At 31.5% G+C, this 19108-nt stretch overlaps 3 protein-coding genes across 4 annotated transcripts; 1 reads left to right on the forward strand and 2 right to left on the reverse strand.

Annotated features, from left to right (window-relative positions):
• Positions 1 to 282: 282 nt before the first annotated feature.
• Positions 283 to 9684, reverse strand: LOC145744017 (uncharacterized). Of its 2 annotated transcripts, none has more exons than XM_082562111.1 (11): positions 9557 to 9684; positions 8292 to 8531; positions 7439 to 7648; positions 6843 to 7006; positions 5339 to 5446; positions 4633 to 4809; positions 3948 to 4080; positions 3555 to 3731; positions 2680 to 2808; positions 1373 to 2180; positions 283 to 909 (listed from the first exon to the last, which is right to left on the reverse strand). In XM_082562111.1, the coding sequence occupies exons 1-11, from the start codon at positions 9596 to 9598 to the stop codon at positions 782 to 784; spliced, it is 2316 nt and encodes a 771-aa protein (XP_082418237.1). In that variant the 5' UTR covers positions 9599 to 9684; the 3' UTR covers positions 283 to 781. The 2 variants fall into 2 exon arrangements, with proteins under 2 accessions (XP_082418237.1, XP_082418243.1); XM_082562117.1 differs by having other exon boundaries at positions 9468 to 9562.
• A 1249-nt stretch (positions 9685 to 10933) lies between these two features.
• On the forward strand, positions 10934 to 12380 carry LOC145746780 (ubiquitin-associated domain-containing protein 1-like). Its single transcript, XM_082564834.1, has one exon. It carries the CDS (start codon positions 10967 to 10969, stop codon positions 12113 to 12115), a length of 1149 nt encoding a protein of 382 aa, XP_082420960.1. The 5' UTR covers positions 10934 to 10966; the 3' UTR covers positions 12116 to 12380.
• LOC145746796 (transmembrane protein 248-like) lies at positions 12374 to 16795 on the reverse strand. The gene is made up of 5 exons (XM_082564835.1): positions 16556 to 16795; positions 15775 to 15985; positions 14995 to 15139; positions 13883 to 14024; positions 12374 to 13279 (listed from the first exon to the last, which is right to left on the reverse strand). Exons 1-5 carry the CDS (start codon positions 16712 to 16714, stop codon positions 13112 to 13114), a joined length of 825 nt encoding a protein of 274 aa, XP_082420961.1. The 5' UTR covers positions 16715 to 16795; the 3' UTR covers positions 12374 to 13111.
• Positions 16796 to 19108: the final 2313 nt, after the last annotated feature.

Here is a 19108-nt window from a genome sequence, read left to right on the forward strand (position 1 = left end):
CTTGTTGGTATGGTCAACACGGGTTTGCTGGTATAAGACAGTAAATCCAAACAGTATTGCGTCCAACATTTTGCGATGTTCACAGCGTGAGTCAGGTGCTACAAGTCCTGATTGTTAGAATTCTCACACTTTAATCACAGAGGGCAGTCACCAATTTGTAGCGGTCTCCGTCGACCCAATCGGAAGGTTTTATTTTTAAGTTAAAGACAGTTAATTGTTTTTCTTAACTAGCTAATTGCTCGTCTGCTGGTTAGGAATTCTTAAATTAACCACGCAGGTGAATTCACTGTATAATTATATTATACGGCAATTTCTTATAAAGTCGAATTCAAATTTCATTAACGGTAAATCAAAAACGTAAAATTCCAAAATCCAAAATCCAACTACTTTGTAGAAAGGCATAAGAAAACTCGTTTGAAAAAGAATAACAAAGAATCGAATTCCATGTCAAAAGCAAACCACAGATTTTAAAAACAAGTTTAAGATTAAAAGACATATCAAAATAGGAGTTAATGTAAGGTTTTGATGAAATCAAGAAACGATAACAAAAATAATTCCCACCAAATGTGAAATAGTTAAATTTAATTGTTATTAATGTGAATAAAAGGTTAGCTTATGCACAATAAGCTACAAATGCATAACTGAAATCTAAGCCTAATATCGCAAAAATCTGAACCCTAACAGAAATTATATTTAAAAAATGTTTCAGTTATTTATTTCTAGTTTAAAAGCCGGGTTTTACCATACGTTACAGTAAAAAAAGAAACAAATACTTAAATTTTCAGATGCCAGGCATGAGATACAATTTTTTTGTAAGTTTTTGATCGACAAATAAATTAACATGAGCTTCTTTTCGAGATGATTTCGAGATTATTGAACTCATTGGCGAAGTGTCGTTACTTGACATCACTAAAAACAGATTTTCGTTAATAAAATAATAAAAGTTAAAAAAATTAAAAATTGTTATTAAATTTCATTGTATTTGCAATAAAAATTTATATTTTTTTAGTAAGTTATATTATTTTTTGTATTTATTTATCCTAGATGTGAAAAGATCGAATGTGAGACCTAAAAAGGTAACAACCGTTACCCCATAGAGTAACAACCGTAACCCCAACCCAGTCTCAAATTGCCTTTGGCAGTTTGGAATATTAAAGATTATAATTGCCCAGTAATCATGTTGCTGATTAACTGCTTGCTTAGCAGAAGATCATACCGTTTATAGTGCTTTACACAAGGGCACTACAGCATGAGAGCAGTGGGTATCGAACCCAAGACCTTGTAGTAAAACCAAGTGCTCTAAACACTATAGCATGCTGCTGGTAAAATCTTAAAGCTAAGTTTAAATTAACAAACCATTTAAATAACTCACCAGTTGATCTTGGGCTACTCAAGTGCGCCACAAACTCTCTCTTCATGTTCTGAAACATGCTCAAAACATCAACGCTCCCCGCTTGATTAGCCAACACTTTGACCATCGTATTAACAAACCACGGGGTCTGCCCCTCGTCTGTTAGACTTTGTATCCCCCCAAAAGTCGGCCCCCCATCCCCCGTGACGTCATCTTCAAACATGATTCTCGCCACCATGTAGTCGTCGTCAACTTTAACAGGCTCCGGTTCGAAATAAACAGGGTTATCGCCGGGGTATAATAAGCTATTATGACGTAACTGAGACGATGTTGATTCGATCACAGAAGGTAGAACGGGTTCGCGATCGGTCACCCGCAAAATAAACAGAAATATTTTTGGTTTATCGATCAGCGCTGGACATCGAACGTTCGCGAAATGTTGCAGAAAGTCACTCACTCTGACAACGCTGCCGTCTTGCGCCACCACACGGCCGTGCTCATTCGCTTGCGCGACCACAATTACCAGCAGAGAGTTATGGTTCCCGGAGTATCCGTGATATTGATCCGACAATCCCACAATGTTGTTCTTCATAGCAGAAGCGGATAAGTTATTTCTGTGGATCAAATAATATCCGAGTTGGACGCATAAGGTATCCAATATTTTGCCGATGTCGTGCTTTTTGTTGTTGTTGTTGTTTTTGTTGTTTTTTTTGTTGTTAGCTTGTTGTCGTGGTGATTTAACAATCCAGTCGTTACAGATCACCATAGCAACGCCCTTGGGTTGCGTCATCTCGTATGCGTTTTCCCGTTCTGCTCGATCTATACTGATCTGAAATGTTAAACCAGATTTATTAACAAATATTTGGGTTAAATGTTTATAATAAAAGGCTGCTAACTTGGCCAATATAAGCTAAGCCTAAAGTTTGGTGTTATGGGATGATGGTTTAGTACTTGAGATCTATTGGCCCGTACACCATTTTTTAATCACCTTAAAGTATTTTATTTTTAATTTGAAAAGAGTGTGCTATTGTAATGTTTAAGATATCTGTAAAAACCGGACTCAAAAGCGAAAAGTGTGCCTTTAGTGCGACTTAAACCCGAAACACCATTTTTTTTCATATTCCTTTATTGTAATAGATTTTATATTTTTAATGGGGAAGAGTGTGCTGTTGTGACGTGTTTAAGCAATCTGTAAAAGCTGAGCTCATTGGCGAATAATGTGTCAGAGGTTGGACTTCAATCCGATAATTTTTGGCTTCTAATTCGTTGCCCAAACCGGTATCCCACACTAGTTAACCACACACTGAAATATAATACTAAACATTTACCTTATTGGGTTTTACCGCCACCTGCTGGTCGATATTGTTCCAAAAAGACTTGACCAAGATTGAGGATAAACGTTTGACGTACTCGTATCTGTGTGATAGTTGATCGTATTCGCTACTCAAGAGCATTAACTAAAAATAAATAAAAAAAAATATTTTATGATATAGCAGATGCAAAAATTGAACCCAGAACCTTGACTACTGTTCTTACAAAAGCCATGCAGTAGCAAGAGATTAATGTTAGTGCTAATATTGTGGCTTTGACGCGACTCGAACCTGAAACCTTCTGGCCTAGCTAGTTTTCCAAATATGTAACTCTTGTGTATATGTATGTTTTTTCATATAACCTTTTCCGTATCACCTTAAGGTAATAGGCTTTTATTCTTATTGGGCAAGGGTGTGCAGTTGTAATGCGTTTTAAGCTATCTTTTTCTTTTTTTTGTATATATTTTTATCCTCGATGTGGGAAAGTCGAATGCGCGACTTAAACATAGAGTAACATCAGTTACTCTGACCCAGTCTCGATTGCCTATAGCAGTTTGGGATATTATTGAATATAGTTGCCCAGTAATTATACTACTAATTAAATACCGTCTCGGCAGGAGTTTATACCGTTTATAGCGCCTTATTCAAGGGCGCTACAGCATGATAGCAGTGGGGATTAAACACACGACCTTCTTCAGCTTTTAGTTTATAGCAAGTGTTCTTACTACTACACCACGCTACCGGTTAACAACACGTTTTAGGGCAAATAGTGTGCTATTAGTGCGACTCGAACACAGAACCTTTCGTTCCCTAATTTGATGCAATAATTTTGATACCGGTATATTAAACTATCAGACTGTAAAACCGAAATACCCAAAAAATATAATTTTAACCTGCTCCATAGCGTCCTCATACGACAACTTTAAATCGTTTTTCTGTTTCTCCAAATCCCTTAAATTTCCCTCCAACGTTCCACACTGTTCTTTTAACGTTTCAATTATTCCAATCTCGTTGTCATAACCACCTCGTAACCACGTGACCTCTTCCTCGTCCAATCGGGCTTTCTGATTCTAAAAAAATGATATGTTATGACGTCATATGATATGACATCACAAAAAATACTAAAATGACATAACATTTTAAAAATCACTTAAGTAATAAGAGTAATAATAAAAACAAAATGCCAATTATAAAACTTAAACCTATTCTACGACGTCACTAATCGTTGACGTAATAGTTTGGCGTCACGGCACTAATATGACGTCACATAGTGATGACGTAGTTACCTCCAAACGGTCGAGTTCAGTTTTTAATTTATTTAACTCGTCGACTTTCTTAGTGCGTTTAAGAATACTTGATTCAAGTTTTTGTTTTCGTTTGGGGCCAACTATTTTGTATTTTCCAATACTTTGTTGAGCTCTAGAGTGTAGAAAAAAAGATTTTTAATCATTTAGAATTTAAATACAGTTTATTCGTATTTTTGACGAATTCGCACTAATGATTGGCAGCGTTGCGTAGTGGTCACAACACTTCCCATGAGGTTCTAAGTTTGATCCCCAGTAATCTCATGATGTAGCGCCCTTAAGTAAGGCGCTATAAAAGGTATGAACTCCTGCTGAGTCAGCACTTAATCAGCAGCTTAATTACCAGGCAATTATAATCTATAATATTCCAAACTGCCACAGGCAACTCGAGACTGGGTCGGGGTAACCAATGTTACTCTATGTTTAAGTCGCGCATTCGACTTTTCCACATCAAAGATAAAGATATATACAAAAAAAGCACAGTTAGACTGACAAGTTAGTTATAGTTACCATTTGTCTTTGTGATTATTAAGGTTAGTGGAATTAGACACTTAAGCAGGATCCAACAGTACATAACAATTTTAAAAAAATTAAATATTTAATAAATTAAATTGTTTTATTTTTCTTGCATCTTAAATTGTATAAATCTATTAATTTCAACATTTACGTTTTAATAGCCGTTTCAGCGTAGTGAATATTTGATTTGCATTCCTCATAAGTTCTTCGAATAAGATCAATTCTGTCAGTACATTGTGTATATACCTCACTGAAGTTACTTGTTGTTATTGCGTGCTGTCGTGAAGCGATTTCTTCAACTAATAAATCTCTGCCTCGCACTGTCCGCCTGTTGGGTTTAAATGTTAAAAGTTGTTTTATAAATATATCTTTATCCTCGATGTGAGAAGGTCGACTTTACGACCTAAACATAGAGTAACATCAGTTACCCTGACCCAGTCTCGAGTTGACTTTGCTAGTTGGCATATTACAGATATGTTTAAAGTGGGTTGTTTAAAGTTGTTTAGGCTATTATTTCGGATTTTTTTTGTATATTTATTTATCCTTGATGTGGGAAAGTCGAATGCGCGACTTAAACATAGAGTAACATCAGTTACTCCGACCCAGTCTCGAGTTGCCTGTGACAGTTTGGGATATTATAAAATGTAATACCCGATAATTATGCTGCTGATTAAGTGTTGGCTCAGCAGGAGTTTATACCGTTTATAGCGCCCCTCTACTCAAGGGCGCTACAGCATGAGAGCAGTAGGAATCAAACACAAGACCTTATGTGGTGACTCACACCTTATACAGCCACAGCGCTGATAAAAAATAAAAAATTTAATTAATAAAATTGTTTAAAAAAATAAATATTCCACCTCATTTGGTGTTCCATCGATCTTAAAATTTTTCTTTTTTCGTTTAAATCTTGTTCAGTATCCACCAACTTTCGTCGGTCCTGAATATTTTCAAATTGTTGCTCGAATCTAAACCACAATAAATTATTAAAATGTTTATTTAATATTGAATTTAGTATTTGTAGTTTACTGTTCTTCCAAAAAACCTAAAACAATGAATTGTAAGAACCATAAAAAAATAAAAGCAGTACCCTATTCGTTAATATTGCCAAAATATTAATAAACAGTTTTTAAAAAACGTAGTAATTATACAGTTTTGCTATGGTATATAGGTATAAGTTTATATATATAAATTTATAAAAGACTATTCAAATTAAATGTTTCTTAAAATGTAAAAATTAATTTTTTAAATTATATTTTACGTTATTCACATAGTATTTAAACATATAATATTATATAAAACCTTTAAGAAATATATGTAAAGTTAAAAATACTTCAATAAAATAGCAACTCAAGACTTATCATAGGCTTAAGCTTAAGCGCAAAACATAGCAAACCATTCCCGCGGCAAAAGCACAAAAACGCGAAGGCAAAAAAAGGTTTTAAGCGAAGCACAAATTTTAAAGTAAACCATAAAGCTACAGTATAGGCTGAGTTAATTAAATCTAAAATTTAAACAACAACTTTAACTTATATTATCACATTAACACAAGTTATATCATCTACCATAATACATAGTAAAACATTAATAGTTAAAGCTTTCTTAGTTATACACATTCAGTCACTAAACTTCAAATAAACTGACTAAAACTAAACTATAAACGTAACCAAAAATCTAGTAACATAAAATATTAACACCGTCTTAATTGTACAAAATATTATTCACTTATATAAATTCATATATTCAAGTTTAACTGCAAAATTAATATTTAGATTTAGACTAAAATGATTAATAACCATATATATGGCCATAAAACTCAAAGACCGCTTCTATCTATCTAACCCATATACTTTAATAAACGGCGGATATATATCATATTAGTATACACAAAAACTTAACCATAAGACGCTATTCTTTCTTAAAATATTGTACAACAATAATAACACACTGACTTAATATAAACTGCACACAAAATAACCTAAAACTCTGCATTTAAAAGCGCTTCCAAAACTTTATGAAAAATAGGGCTAAAACTGAGTAAAAATCTTCTAACTAGTATATAACAACCTACTTTGAATTAAAATGGGAATGTGCCTCCCAATTTGCAGTTGGGAGGCCCCACAGTAACTGCCTAAGAATAGAACATCATAAAGAAAAATTTAGCCCAGCTTAAACTAAAATCTTAACGTTTGTGGTGACGCGTAATTTTATAAAAAAAATTGTGGTAATGCTCAAAGTTATTTTATTAAAACTTTAATTAGAAATAATATTTAATTAAAAATTAAAGATTTTGGATATTTATAAACTTATTAAAAAAAACTTATACTTTTGACATTGAAATTTTTAAAAAAAGCAAAATTTGACCTTGCATGTAACCTCCACTGAAATGAAAGCATAACCATGTTATGTAAAGTCTCATGCACGCTTGGTAAAATTGATATAATTGGAAATCTTTTTTCCGCTTCTGAATGATTAACGTTATCCAAATATACCACGTTATTGTCGGATAATAATCTTTCACATTTCGACTTTAAATTAAAAAAAAATTAAAAAGTTAAAATTGATAAATTAAAATATTGTCATATATTTAAAAAGAGTACAGTGCTCACCGCTTTTATATTGTAGTGCCCTTGAGTAAGACGCTATAAATAATACGAACTTCTGTTGAGCCAGCACTTAATCAGCAGCTCAATTATCGGGCAATTATAATCTATAATATCCCAACCTGCCACAACTAACTCGAGACTGGGTTGGGGTAACAAATGTTAATCTTCACTGGCATTTTTAACTTAAACTTAATAACGTAATTATTAAAAAATAATGTGCTCTTCTAAACGAATTTTTTTTAAACATATACATAAGTTATATAAAAAGAATATTAATAATAAATAAATAATTAAGTAATTATTAAAATAAAAAATCGAATATTTATAAAAAAAATATTTATTGAGCAATTTTACCTTTAATTGCTTCATCTGACTTCTCACATTTTCTAAATCTTGATTACTAGCATGAGCGGTTGCATAATGGGATTGCAAAGGTCGTAAAATATATTCAACAAATCTTGTTAACAAAGTCCCATAGAAATCGATTCGATGCAGAAACATTTTAACGCCCCTAGTGGCCGCATTTTCAGTACGAACTTCACTAGCATTAGTTTCAGAATTTCTCTAAAAATGTTTAAAATAAACAATCCTTTAATACATTGTACAGCTAGCAGCACAAAAGGTTTTTAGTTCAAGTCTCGCAAAAACTTTAACTCTGGGGTTTTTCCGCCCAGCAGCGTGGTATAGTTGTCAAAACACTTGGCTTTACTACATGAGGTCCTGGGTTCGATCCCTTATGCTTTAGCGCCCTTAAATAATGCGCTTTAAACGGTGTGAACTACTGCTAAACAATTGATCAGCAGCTTAATTATCAGGCAATTATAATCAATAATATCCCAAACTCCCAAAATCAACTTGAGACTGGGTCAGGGTTACAAATGTTACTCTATGTTTAGGTCGTGAAGTCGACCTTTCCACATCAAAGATAAATAAATAAAAAAAGGAAAAACTTCCTAAACATTGTTGTACTATTGCATTTTTTTTTATAATTATTTTTTTTCGTTGTGGGACCTAAACATAAAGTAACGTGAGTTACCCCAAACTAATGTTACTTTATGTTTAGGTCCCACAACGAAAAAAAATAATTATGAAAAAAAACGCAATAGTACAACAAGTTTTTTATCAATATTAAAAACAAGTACAATTGAAACTTTAATCACTTATCAAAACGTTAAAACTCTTTAATAAAATCAATCAAGACTTGTACCTTTACTTCCCATGCGAACCACTGTCTAACACAACGAATACTATCACAATTCTTGTACTCCAAAAAATATTGCCTTCTTCTTTGTGCAATGGCGTTTAATGACCTTCCAACTTCTTCTAAAGTGTGTTTACCCGATTTCGATTTCTCCTTCATTAGAATAGTGCGGTAAACATGTTCTTGTGCTTGTACTTGAATGTCGATCTCACTCATTTCGCGAACTTCTGGAATTGGTTCAGGGTCCTAAGTTTAAAAACGTAATTCATAAATTAAAAAAAAAATTTTTTTTGTTATATATCTTTACCCTCGATGTGGGAAAGTCGAATGCGCGACTTAAACATAGAGTAACATCAGTTACTCCTACCCAGTCTCAAGTTGCCTGTGGCAGTGTGTGGTGTAGCAAGTGTTCTTCTTACCACTACACCACGCTGCCGCTGCCGGTTGTTGTTACACTAAAAGTGGTATCCGCAAAGGGTCTTACTAATTACCACATAAAATAACATAGGACCACACAGAAAGTGACTATTTGTCACACAGAACCACACAAACTCGTTGACTGTTTATTCGGGAATACCGACCTTCAAATACTGACATTGGGACACTTTTTATTAACTCCAACCCCAACCATTTTTTTGGAAATGCTTTTAGTTGCCCTTAATACAAAAAACAGTCTACGCGATTTCTGCATTTTATATTTTCTTTTATGATAAAAGTGCTACTTTGTATGGCTTGTATGTCATATGGCCTGTGTAGTCGTATGAAGTAAATAGTAGGACTGTCCCGCAATATACCCTAAAACTATTTGACTTAATATACAAATACCCAAAAACAAAGTTTCGAAACAAGTTTTTCTAAAATTAAAGTCAGCCTTTTTTTCTTGAAATTCAAATAATTTCTTACAGAAGAAATTCAATAAAAATGTCACATTTTCAGTAAAATAGAATTTTTGACATATTGTTTTAGGCCAAATGTCTTTTTAGTCAAATAGCTCTCGATTAAATGACAATAAACTATTAATATTAGATCATAAAAATTACAAAAAAAATTCCTTATTTTTACACAACCGATAAATGTATCTAAACTAGTTAAGTAGATGTTGCACACTTTATACTTAAGCTTACTAATAAATATTTTAAAATGTCGATATAAATATAATTCTATATTACAAATTTAACTTACACAGTCAAAATAAAACCATATCTATTAAAGATAGCATGGGGTACACAGTCAACCATACAATACACAAACGTAAATCTTTATTACTTCACCTCTTCTCCATTATCACTGCTTTTATTTTCATCCAACTTCATCTTTTAATCTAGTTTTAAGACCTTGTCGTACAAAATACTTTTCTACAAATTCATGTTAGGCTTAACCCAGCTTAAATTCTACAAAACATCAACATAAACGGTTGAGTTAACGTAAAAACTAGTTGACAACTGTCGCCTAATAACTTGAATAAAGCTAGTTGTAGTGCCACTTAAATTACGTGTACAACTGACGCTAAGTTGTAAACTATTTAACAAGCTTAGCGTTATCTACATGACATGTAGTATTTGTTTAAAAAATTACTTTTAAAACGATTTTTAAAACTTAATTTTAACAAAGTTTTTACTCCAAAATATAAACTGGTTTTAATACAGTCTTTAGTTTATAGAATAATTAATCTTTTGTTGGTGAAGCAATACTAGAATTCAAAAACAATTCCTATTTTGTTTGAATTTTCTTAATCAATTGTTGAAATGTGTAACCAACACTTTAGTGTAAGCAAAGAAACTCAATACTTTTGAGTGGATCACGTGGTACACGTCATTGTTTTTTATTGTTGCGTCATTAATTAACGTCAAAGAAGTTTGTTTGGACGTTAAAAATTGCCAAAACAAGTCGCCAAAGAAGAAATAAAGGTTACGAAAATGAAAAAAAAAGGAGTAACATTTGTTACCCCGACCCAGTCCTGGGTTGCCGTTGTTAATTAGAAATATTATTAATCATAGTTGCCCAAAAACTAACCTGCCAATAGTTTTTAAGTTATCAGCGCCTTACTCAAAGACTATACACTATAGAAGCATTGGAAATCAAACCTATAACCTCATGTAGTGTTGTGGTATTTTTTTTTTTTGGCACGTAAAGTAGCAGTACGCATAACTACGCAAAAACAAACAAAAATATTAAAAATACATTATAACTATTCAAACAAGAAATTTTTCCCATCAAATACAGGTTCATGTTGTTGTAAATTATGATCAATTTCAAGCCAACCTTTTAAAAAATGCGTTCTTAATATATTATTTTTAATTGCTATGTGTTTTTCATTTTGGCGGACTTTTAAAATTTCTTTTTGTAGCAACAACAGCGTCGGTATTTGCTCTGCGTATTTGCACTTATATATAATAAAACGAGCACATAACAATATACAATTTAATAAGCAAAAGTTTCTATTTACTCCGAAAAGCTGTTCTTTTACATTTAAAATAATCGGTAAACGTGTTGTGGTAACAAAAACAACTACTTTAACACCCCGTCGGGCACTCCCTAGCGGTTTTCGGCTGGTAATTATACATCCGATAAATGACGCAACATTGATTCACTCAAGCGAATTATGATTCAGCTGTTTGTTTTTATTTACAAACCGGCTTTCACAATATTTAGGTTTTTTTACTGAGTTTAGAATATTAAAAATGGATTTAAAGTCAAGTATTTTATCAAGCTCACATACAAAGACACCAACCTTGTTTTCGATGAATGTTAGTGACTTGTACGGCAACGATTCGGTTGTCAACATTTCAAAAGAAACTTCAGTCGACCAAATTAAAGAAATCGCAATCAAACTGCTAAGCTCTGACTCGGAAAGTAACAGTAATTTCTCCCTATATCGTCTAGTACTGGTTAATAACACACCACGTACGTTATGTGATGATAAAACAGCGAAGCAAGAAGATTTGGCTGAAGGTGACTGCGCTTTATTGATAAAAAGTCCTAACGCGAAACCAGTTAGCTCATTGGTTAAAGACGCGGTGACGTCACATGAAGGCCCGTCGGCAGCTGCGATTAAAAGGGCAACTGAGGGTTTACCTGTTCATGATGAAGGATCTGAGGTTGATGTTCCAAAAAGAATCTCCCCCGATTTACAAACATCATCCCCTCTTCATGTTGAACAAACGTTACGTAAAGTCCTACTCGCCTTACTTGAGCTATCTTACAAATTCATGCATTTCGATAAAGATGTAACAACAAAACCACAACTTCCACAAATTGAACCCGAACAGTTAAAACAACTTACTGACATGGGGTTTTCGGTAGCACACGCTACCCATGCATTTAGGGTTAATAATATGAATAGCAGTCAAGCAATGGAGTGGATTCTAACACATCCAGAACCGGAAGTTGTGGACGAAGCTATGGATACATCCCAACAATCAAGCAGCGGGATTCAAACTCGGACACGTTCGTTTAAACCAAACCCAAAACACCTCGCAACATTAATGGACATGGGTTTTAGTAAAGAAGATAGCACAAGGGCGCTTAAGGTCAACGGTAACAACCCTAACCGAGCATGTGAATGGTTGCTAAGCGACCAGAAAGATGAAACTGTGTCCGATTCAGACGAGCCTTTAAGTCCTGAGAGTGATTTATATAAAGCTTTGTTATCCAACCCCACAATTCACGTGGGGCTTCATGATAAGAAAGTATTAGAAGCTCTTGAGGATATGGTCGAGAATCCGTGGAGAAGAAACAACTGGGCGTACGAAGGAGCTGTCGGGAATGTGATTTTACAAATTCTTAAACTATATAACAAATATTCAACCACAACTCCTCCTCCTAACTGAAATAACTGTTTTAATAAATTATTTTTATCGAGGTTTTAGTATTCGAATACATTTTAAAAGTCGTTACAAACATTTTTTTTCCATTTTTAAAAGAGCTATCAAAATGTTAATAACGGAAAAATGTTTTTTTGTAACTTGAATTATTATTAAAATATTCGTTTTTTGTACAATTTGGCAATTCTGCTTTATATTTACAGTTATTAAAAGTTTCTTAAAATAAAAATATTTAAAAGAAGTCAAGATATAGTTTTTAATTTGCACAAATAAACCGACTACACATTACAAAATATAACTAAGACAACATTTTTAACTTGAAAGTGCATACAATGTGCAATCACTAATTACACTCTTGTTTATAAATTATTGTTTATAAATTATGTTTTGTAAATTTGTAAAAAGAATAGTTAGAAAAATTCTTAATTTTAATACAACAATTTAAATACATACATACAGATTATATTTATTTTCATATATTTAAAATAAAAAACAAACAATTATATATACTGTTTTGAATAAAAGAACTTTAAAATAATTAAATAAAAACCCCTTTTTCAGCACTCTATAAAAGTACATCATATAAATAAGGCACTTAATAACACCACCTTCTGTTTTGATAATATTAAACAAAAACAATAATAAACATATAATATGATCAACAACATTAAAGTAAAAATAAAAACAAAATATATTGTTTATTAAATGGCTTTGTAAAACTAAAAGATATATTTTTGTTTATTAAAAGATTTTAAAACACATTGTTTGCACATTTATTTAATATTTGAATAAGTTATTATTAAATGAAATTTTTTAGGCCTTATATTAAATAAAATTAAACATCTTCAGAAAATAGTTAACAAACCCACACTGTATTGGGCAGAAATTACCCAAAATAAAACTTAAAAAACAGCAATCTAATATAACCTATTAAAATATATATCCTAAAATAATATATTTGCAAAAAAGACATATCTACGACCCAGTTTTATAGCTTTAAAATTACCTTAGTAAACTAGTTCTAATGCCCCCGTTGTTATGGTGACCAGGATGTTTATCGTGATGATGCGGTCCCCCTCTTATTATTCCAAATATTAGCACGGTTACGATGATCACAAATAAGAAATAGCTGCTGTGCATCATTCTCAAGTAAACTAGTTGCCTTGTTTCCTACCAAATTAAGTTTAATTTATAAAAAAGTTGTTTTAAAATTCTAAATATGATTACCTATATATAATTATATATTAGTAAGTAAAACTGTCACTGACGGCGCAGAGGTAAATTATTATTGGTAACTATTAATTATGAGTTGTTGTGACCATACTATGACAATTTAAATGTTAATTGTAAGGTGGACAATGAACTAGTGCTCTTTATTTAAAATTATGTATTTATTTAAAATTTTTTATTTAAATTTGATTTTTCTCTTAAATTTGGGATTCTGAAAAAAACTAACTTTCTAAGATGTTAGTTAAAATAAATTATGTATATGCTTTTTATAATTACCATTTTATTATTAATGACCTTATTTTTTACATTAATTTATACTTGATGTGGGAAGGTCGACTTCACGATCTAAACATACCCTGACCCAATCTCAATTTTCCATTAGCAGTTTGAGATATAAATGATTATAATTGCCAGTAATTTAAATCGTTTATAGCGCATTACTTAAGGGCGCTGGAGCATGAGAGCAGTGGGGATCACACCCAGGATCTCATGAAGTTAAGTGTATAATAAAACTGCTAAATTTATTAAACTTCTTCTACTTACCAAACTCAACATAATTTGTAGTTGTCCTTCTTCAACCCTGTTTATTCTTGCTTTGAATTTATCACAATGTCCATTGCTATTAGGAACAAGTTGGTGGATTGATAAAGTGGATTTATTATTAATAGAGCATGTTGAAGGCCGTCTAAAATTAAAAAAATTAAACTTTATTAAAACAAACTCTTATTCAAGAATGAGCATTTTTTAATTTTTCTTAAAAAACATTCTTAAACTAATTGAAGCTTCATTTTAAAGAAAAAATACTACAAAAAATAAGATTTCAACATAAATTTAAAAACTAATGGGCTATGGGCTTAACTGGATAAAAGCTTACAAAAAATAATACATTCAAAAAATTAAATTAAGTAATATATATTTTAAACAAATATACCATTTAAAAATATCAAATTTTTATTATATATAAAAGCAACAAAAAACCCCATTCTTTTATTTGAATTAAAATTTGGGATTTCTTAGTGGTAAGATGATAACAAAACACAGATTGCACACTAAGCTGGCTGTGAATACAAAACCAAAAAGCTGAACAGAATGTTAGCAACAAGATATTTTCCCATTCTATCAAAAACTATTTTACCAAATAAAAATTAAAAAAAAACTAAAATTTTGATATTGACATTTTACCCAAAATTCAGGTCAAAATATCGTCGGAAATAAAAAATCATTTTTGAAGAGGGTTTGGGGTAACAGGAAAAAAAGGAACGGATATCATCGCTTGAAAAATGGGCTTTCGGACAAATATAAAAGTATAACGTGGTACATTTTTTTTTATTAATTTATCCTCCAATGTGGGAAAGTTGACTTTCTGACTTAAACACAGAGTAAAATTTGTTAACCGGACCCAGTCTTTAGTTGACTTTGGCAGTTTGAAAGGTATAAATTATATATAATTGCTCGATAAATAGGCTTGTAATTAAGTATTAACCCAACAAGAGTTTATAGCAGTTATAGTGCCTTGCTCAAGGGTACTACAGCATGAGAGGAGTGGGAATTGAACCTAGGACCTCATGTTGTGAAGCCAAGTGTTCTGACCACAACCGCATGTTGACAGCTAATGCAAAGTTGCATTAAAAATCTTCTAACACAACAAAACTTACGGTAAGAATGGAATTAAAGTGTGTGGGGCCATAAACGTAATGCAAGTTGAAAAAGTTTTTACACATTCTATTTCATCTTCACATTGAACTTGAATTGGTGAATCCAAGAATATATTTAATTTGACCGATTCATTCGCAAATTGGCCTAAAAAACATTTATAACATTAACAATAGTAAAAGTGTTTTAACAACTAACAACAAAATATGGAAATTATTAAAGTGGAAGCAAAACAAGGTATGGACCTAAACAGGTAACAAAAACAAACACAATGGCATAAATAGAAACAGCTTTATAAAATAAACAATAAAATATGCTATTAGATACAATATTTATTATACATATATACTTGTTATTAAGCAAACTTTATTAAAATATAGTTTTTTTATAATATATGATTTTAAGCAAACTTTATTAAAATTAAGTTAGGACTTTAATAAAATTTTATTTTTTATATATTTTTATCCTTGTTGTGTGAAAGTCGAATGCGCAACCTAAACATAGAGTAACATTAGTTACTTCGACCCAGTCTCGAGTTGCCTGTGACAGTTTGGGATAATATAGATTACAATTGCCTGATAATTATGCTGCTGATTAAGTGCTAGCTCAGCAGGAGTTTATACCGTTTATAGCGCCTTATGAAAAGATGCTACAGCATGGAGCAGTGGGGATTGAACCTACGACCCTAGTTGCGTAGTAAGTGTTCTTACCACTACACCACGCTGCCGACTTGTTTCTAAAATTAACTTTAAGAAAAGTTGTGTAGTAGTATTATAACAAACCTGAAAATCCTAAATCTGAGCCATTTACTGTTGTAAAAAACATGCTGATCAGTCCCGGGTTTTCCCCCGGTTTCAATAACAACGACATTTTTAATCTTAGTGAAATATTTTGGTAATTATTCGAATAATTTGTTGAAATTAAATCTGTGTTGTTGTTAGGGGTGGAACAGAAATTTAGTTTTGAGATGTTGCCCAGAAAATTGTTCCAGTCCTGTAATATAATTAACTTAATTTAATAATTTTCAAAGTTAATTAATCCTAATAAAGGCTAACCTTATAAGCAGAGAATTAATACTGAAATTTTTTGTTAAAATATTAAAAAATTTATATATACATATATAAGATAATCTTTTATTAAAAAAAAACACGAAGTAATATTAACATTAATTGTTTTTTAGTACATATATAAATGAAAAAATATAGTTAATTATGATAACAACAAAATTATATATACTCCAACAAATAATAACAAACGAATTATTTTTAAATACTTTTATCCTAGATTTATAAGGGCCAACTTCATGGTCTAAACATAGGGCAATGTATTACTCTAACTCAGTTTCAAGTTGACTTTGCCAGTATGGGATATTATTGAACAGTTGGCAGATAAAAATCTAATTTTTAGTTAAGGATAAGCAAATTTCATTTTCTATACAGCACCTTACTCAAGAGCACAAATGACCTTATGTAGTAAAGCAAAGTGTTCTAACTACTACACCATGTTGCTGGTTCAATTGGTGAAAAATACATATTTAAAAAACGTTCAATTTATTACACTTACCCGCTGTGAATCTGGGTTTCTAATGTTATTAAGTTTAATGTAATATGCAAATGAAATCAGAGCAAAAGCAATCATCCCGACACAAAAAATAAAAACCACTAGAGGGGGTCGAGAAGATAGAAACGACCTCATATTCTCAACTGGGCCGTTGTTGCCCATTTTTGTTAGTTTTTTGAATATTTTTTTCAAATTATTTAAAGATTGGTAAAATTTCAACTTAAGAAAAATAACTTATGTAATCATTCTAAAAAACAAAGAATTTTATTAATTTATTAAAACGTTTTTTTTATCCTCGATGTAGGAAGGTCGAATGCGCAACTTAAACATAGAGTAACAACAGTTACTGTGAACCAGTTCGAGTTGCCTTTGGCAGTTTGGGATATTATAGATTATAATTGCCTGGTAATTATGCTGCTGATTAAGTGCTGGCTCAACAGGAGTTCATACTGTTTATAGCGCCTTACTTAAGAGCGCCACAGCATGAGGTCAGTGGGAACTGAACCCACTACCCAATGTGCAGTGTAGCAAGTGGTTCTTACCACTACACCACGCTGCCGGTCCCATATTTAGTTACAACCCCTATTTCAATTGTGTAGTATTTTAAAACATAAAATTCCAGTCAGGTCTACTGCATTTAAATCCTATTCAGCCCCTTTTTTTAATTTTAAAAAACCGTTTTATAGTTTCTATAACTCCAATTAACAAAATTTTGCTTGAACAAATAAACGAAACTTTTAGGTATTATAAATATAAATATTAGGACTATTTGCTATTTGGCATGCTTATCACATAGACCATATAAAACTTGTTAAACTCGTATTTACAAATACGAAAACGATAAACAACTTTAAAAAATGTAAGAATATGCAAACGTGTAAAAAAAATTTCGGCAACCAAAGTTTTCCCCTATTATTAAAGTTGTTTACATTTTAGTTATCCTCAAAAATAATTAATATTTTTTCTTTAAAGCCCCTGGGACATGCATTTTGCAAACGTTAGTAAAAGTATATTTTTGCATTTACGACAAAAGTTTATATTTTTTTGTAATTTATTTACAAAAAATATCTTAATTTTATTTCAGTTTTGGAAAGTTACAGTAATTTAAAAATAAATACTGTTAAAATCCCACGAACCGTTGTGAATTTACTTGTGACGTCAGAAGTGGCCTAACGTGGCCATTTTGGAAAGATTTTTTTTTTTTTTGATTTAAGCGCGTGTGCAGAAATATTTTTATTTTATCGGCGTTAATATGTTTTGCCAAGAAGAAAGCAAATATGATTCAGTTTCTTTTAATAAATCTCTTTTGGAAAATGGAACTTTTATTTAATATATGTTATAACCCGAGTATTTTGACGCCGAATTGGGAAGGGTAAACAAATTTGAAATTGTTAGTACACACGTGTTTGAGGATTTTAAATCAAGTTTGCGTGAAGGCAGGGTGTAAAATACGAACTAGTAAGATGTTTATAATATATGTGAACTTATTCAAAATACTTAAATCAGTTAAAATAAATACATATTATAAGTAGCTCCTGCTTTTTAAGAAACAATTTAAAAAATATTTAGTATCACTTAGCCTTACTGCTAAACAGCGAAGCTAGGCCGTCTTTTTTGTTTTTTTATTTATTTAACAATAAGTTTTTATGTAAATAAAGTGCCATGTGACAACTGGGTTTCTATAAGTTTAGTTTTCCAATCAGTATGCTGTAGGGAAATTTGAAAACTGAACAGTAAGACAACGGGGCTTGCTTGCAAAACTGCTCACCTAGGCTTTAAAGGTGTTTGCCTTAATCAATGAGTTTTAGAAACAGCCAATTTGGTTTAGAACAAAATTATGGTGTCATGCAATTAAGGGATCTTATCACAAGTTAGTTTTTAATTTAGATTTATTTAAAAGAATGCTTTATCCTTTTTTTTACTAATTATTAGAAGTATAGGCATGTACTGACAACTTATGCGATGGGGTTAGGGCTATTTAAAAAAATCTTGGAGTTATTAAAAGAAATAATAAAACACGAAGATGTTTGAAATATTAACATAAATATTTAGAAAAAAGGGAATTTTACAACGTGATGATGTTTGCCACTCTTTTAAAATCGTATCGTTTGCACAAACTGAATCTTTTGACGCACAATTTTTGATTCCCGGGAATTCGTGGAAACTAAACATTTTGCCTAATGCATCAGCATTCTTACGGCCCCCGACCAGATATGTTTCCACTGTATTTTTTTTTCAGTTTTTATTAAATACAAAATATTTAAACGAAACTTTTTAAATTTAGACCAAATAAGGTACTTTTTTGCCATGACTCTTAATATTTTGTCCTCTGCGTATTTCTTTGTAATTATTGTTAACGTCACAGAGGATTTGTTGTGACAATTTTAATATTTTTGAGTAGCTCATATTTTTTTGTTTTTTACCTCACGTTGAACAAACTATTTCTATACGAAACTAAAACTTACAATTTTGCATAAATGTAGTAAATACAAGATAACAAACTTTAAAATCAATCATTTGCCAACTTTTGTTATTTGTAAACTGCGCAATTGTACA

The sequence above is a fragment of the Corella eumyota genome, chromosome 1 (assembly GCF_963082875.1).
Source record: "Corella eumyota chromosome 1, kaCorEumy4.1, whole genome shotgun sequence".
Lineage (NCBI taxonomy): Eukaryota > Metazoa > Chordata > Ascidiacea > Phlebobranchia > Corellidae > Corella > Corella eumyota.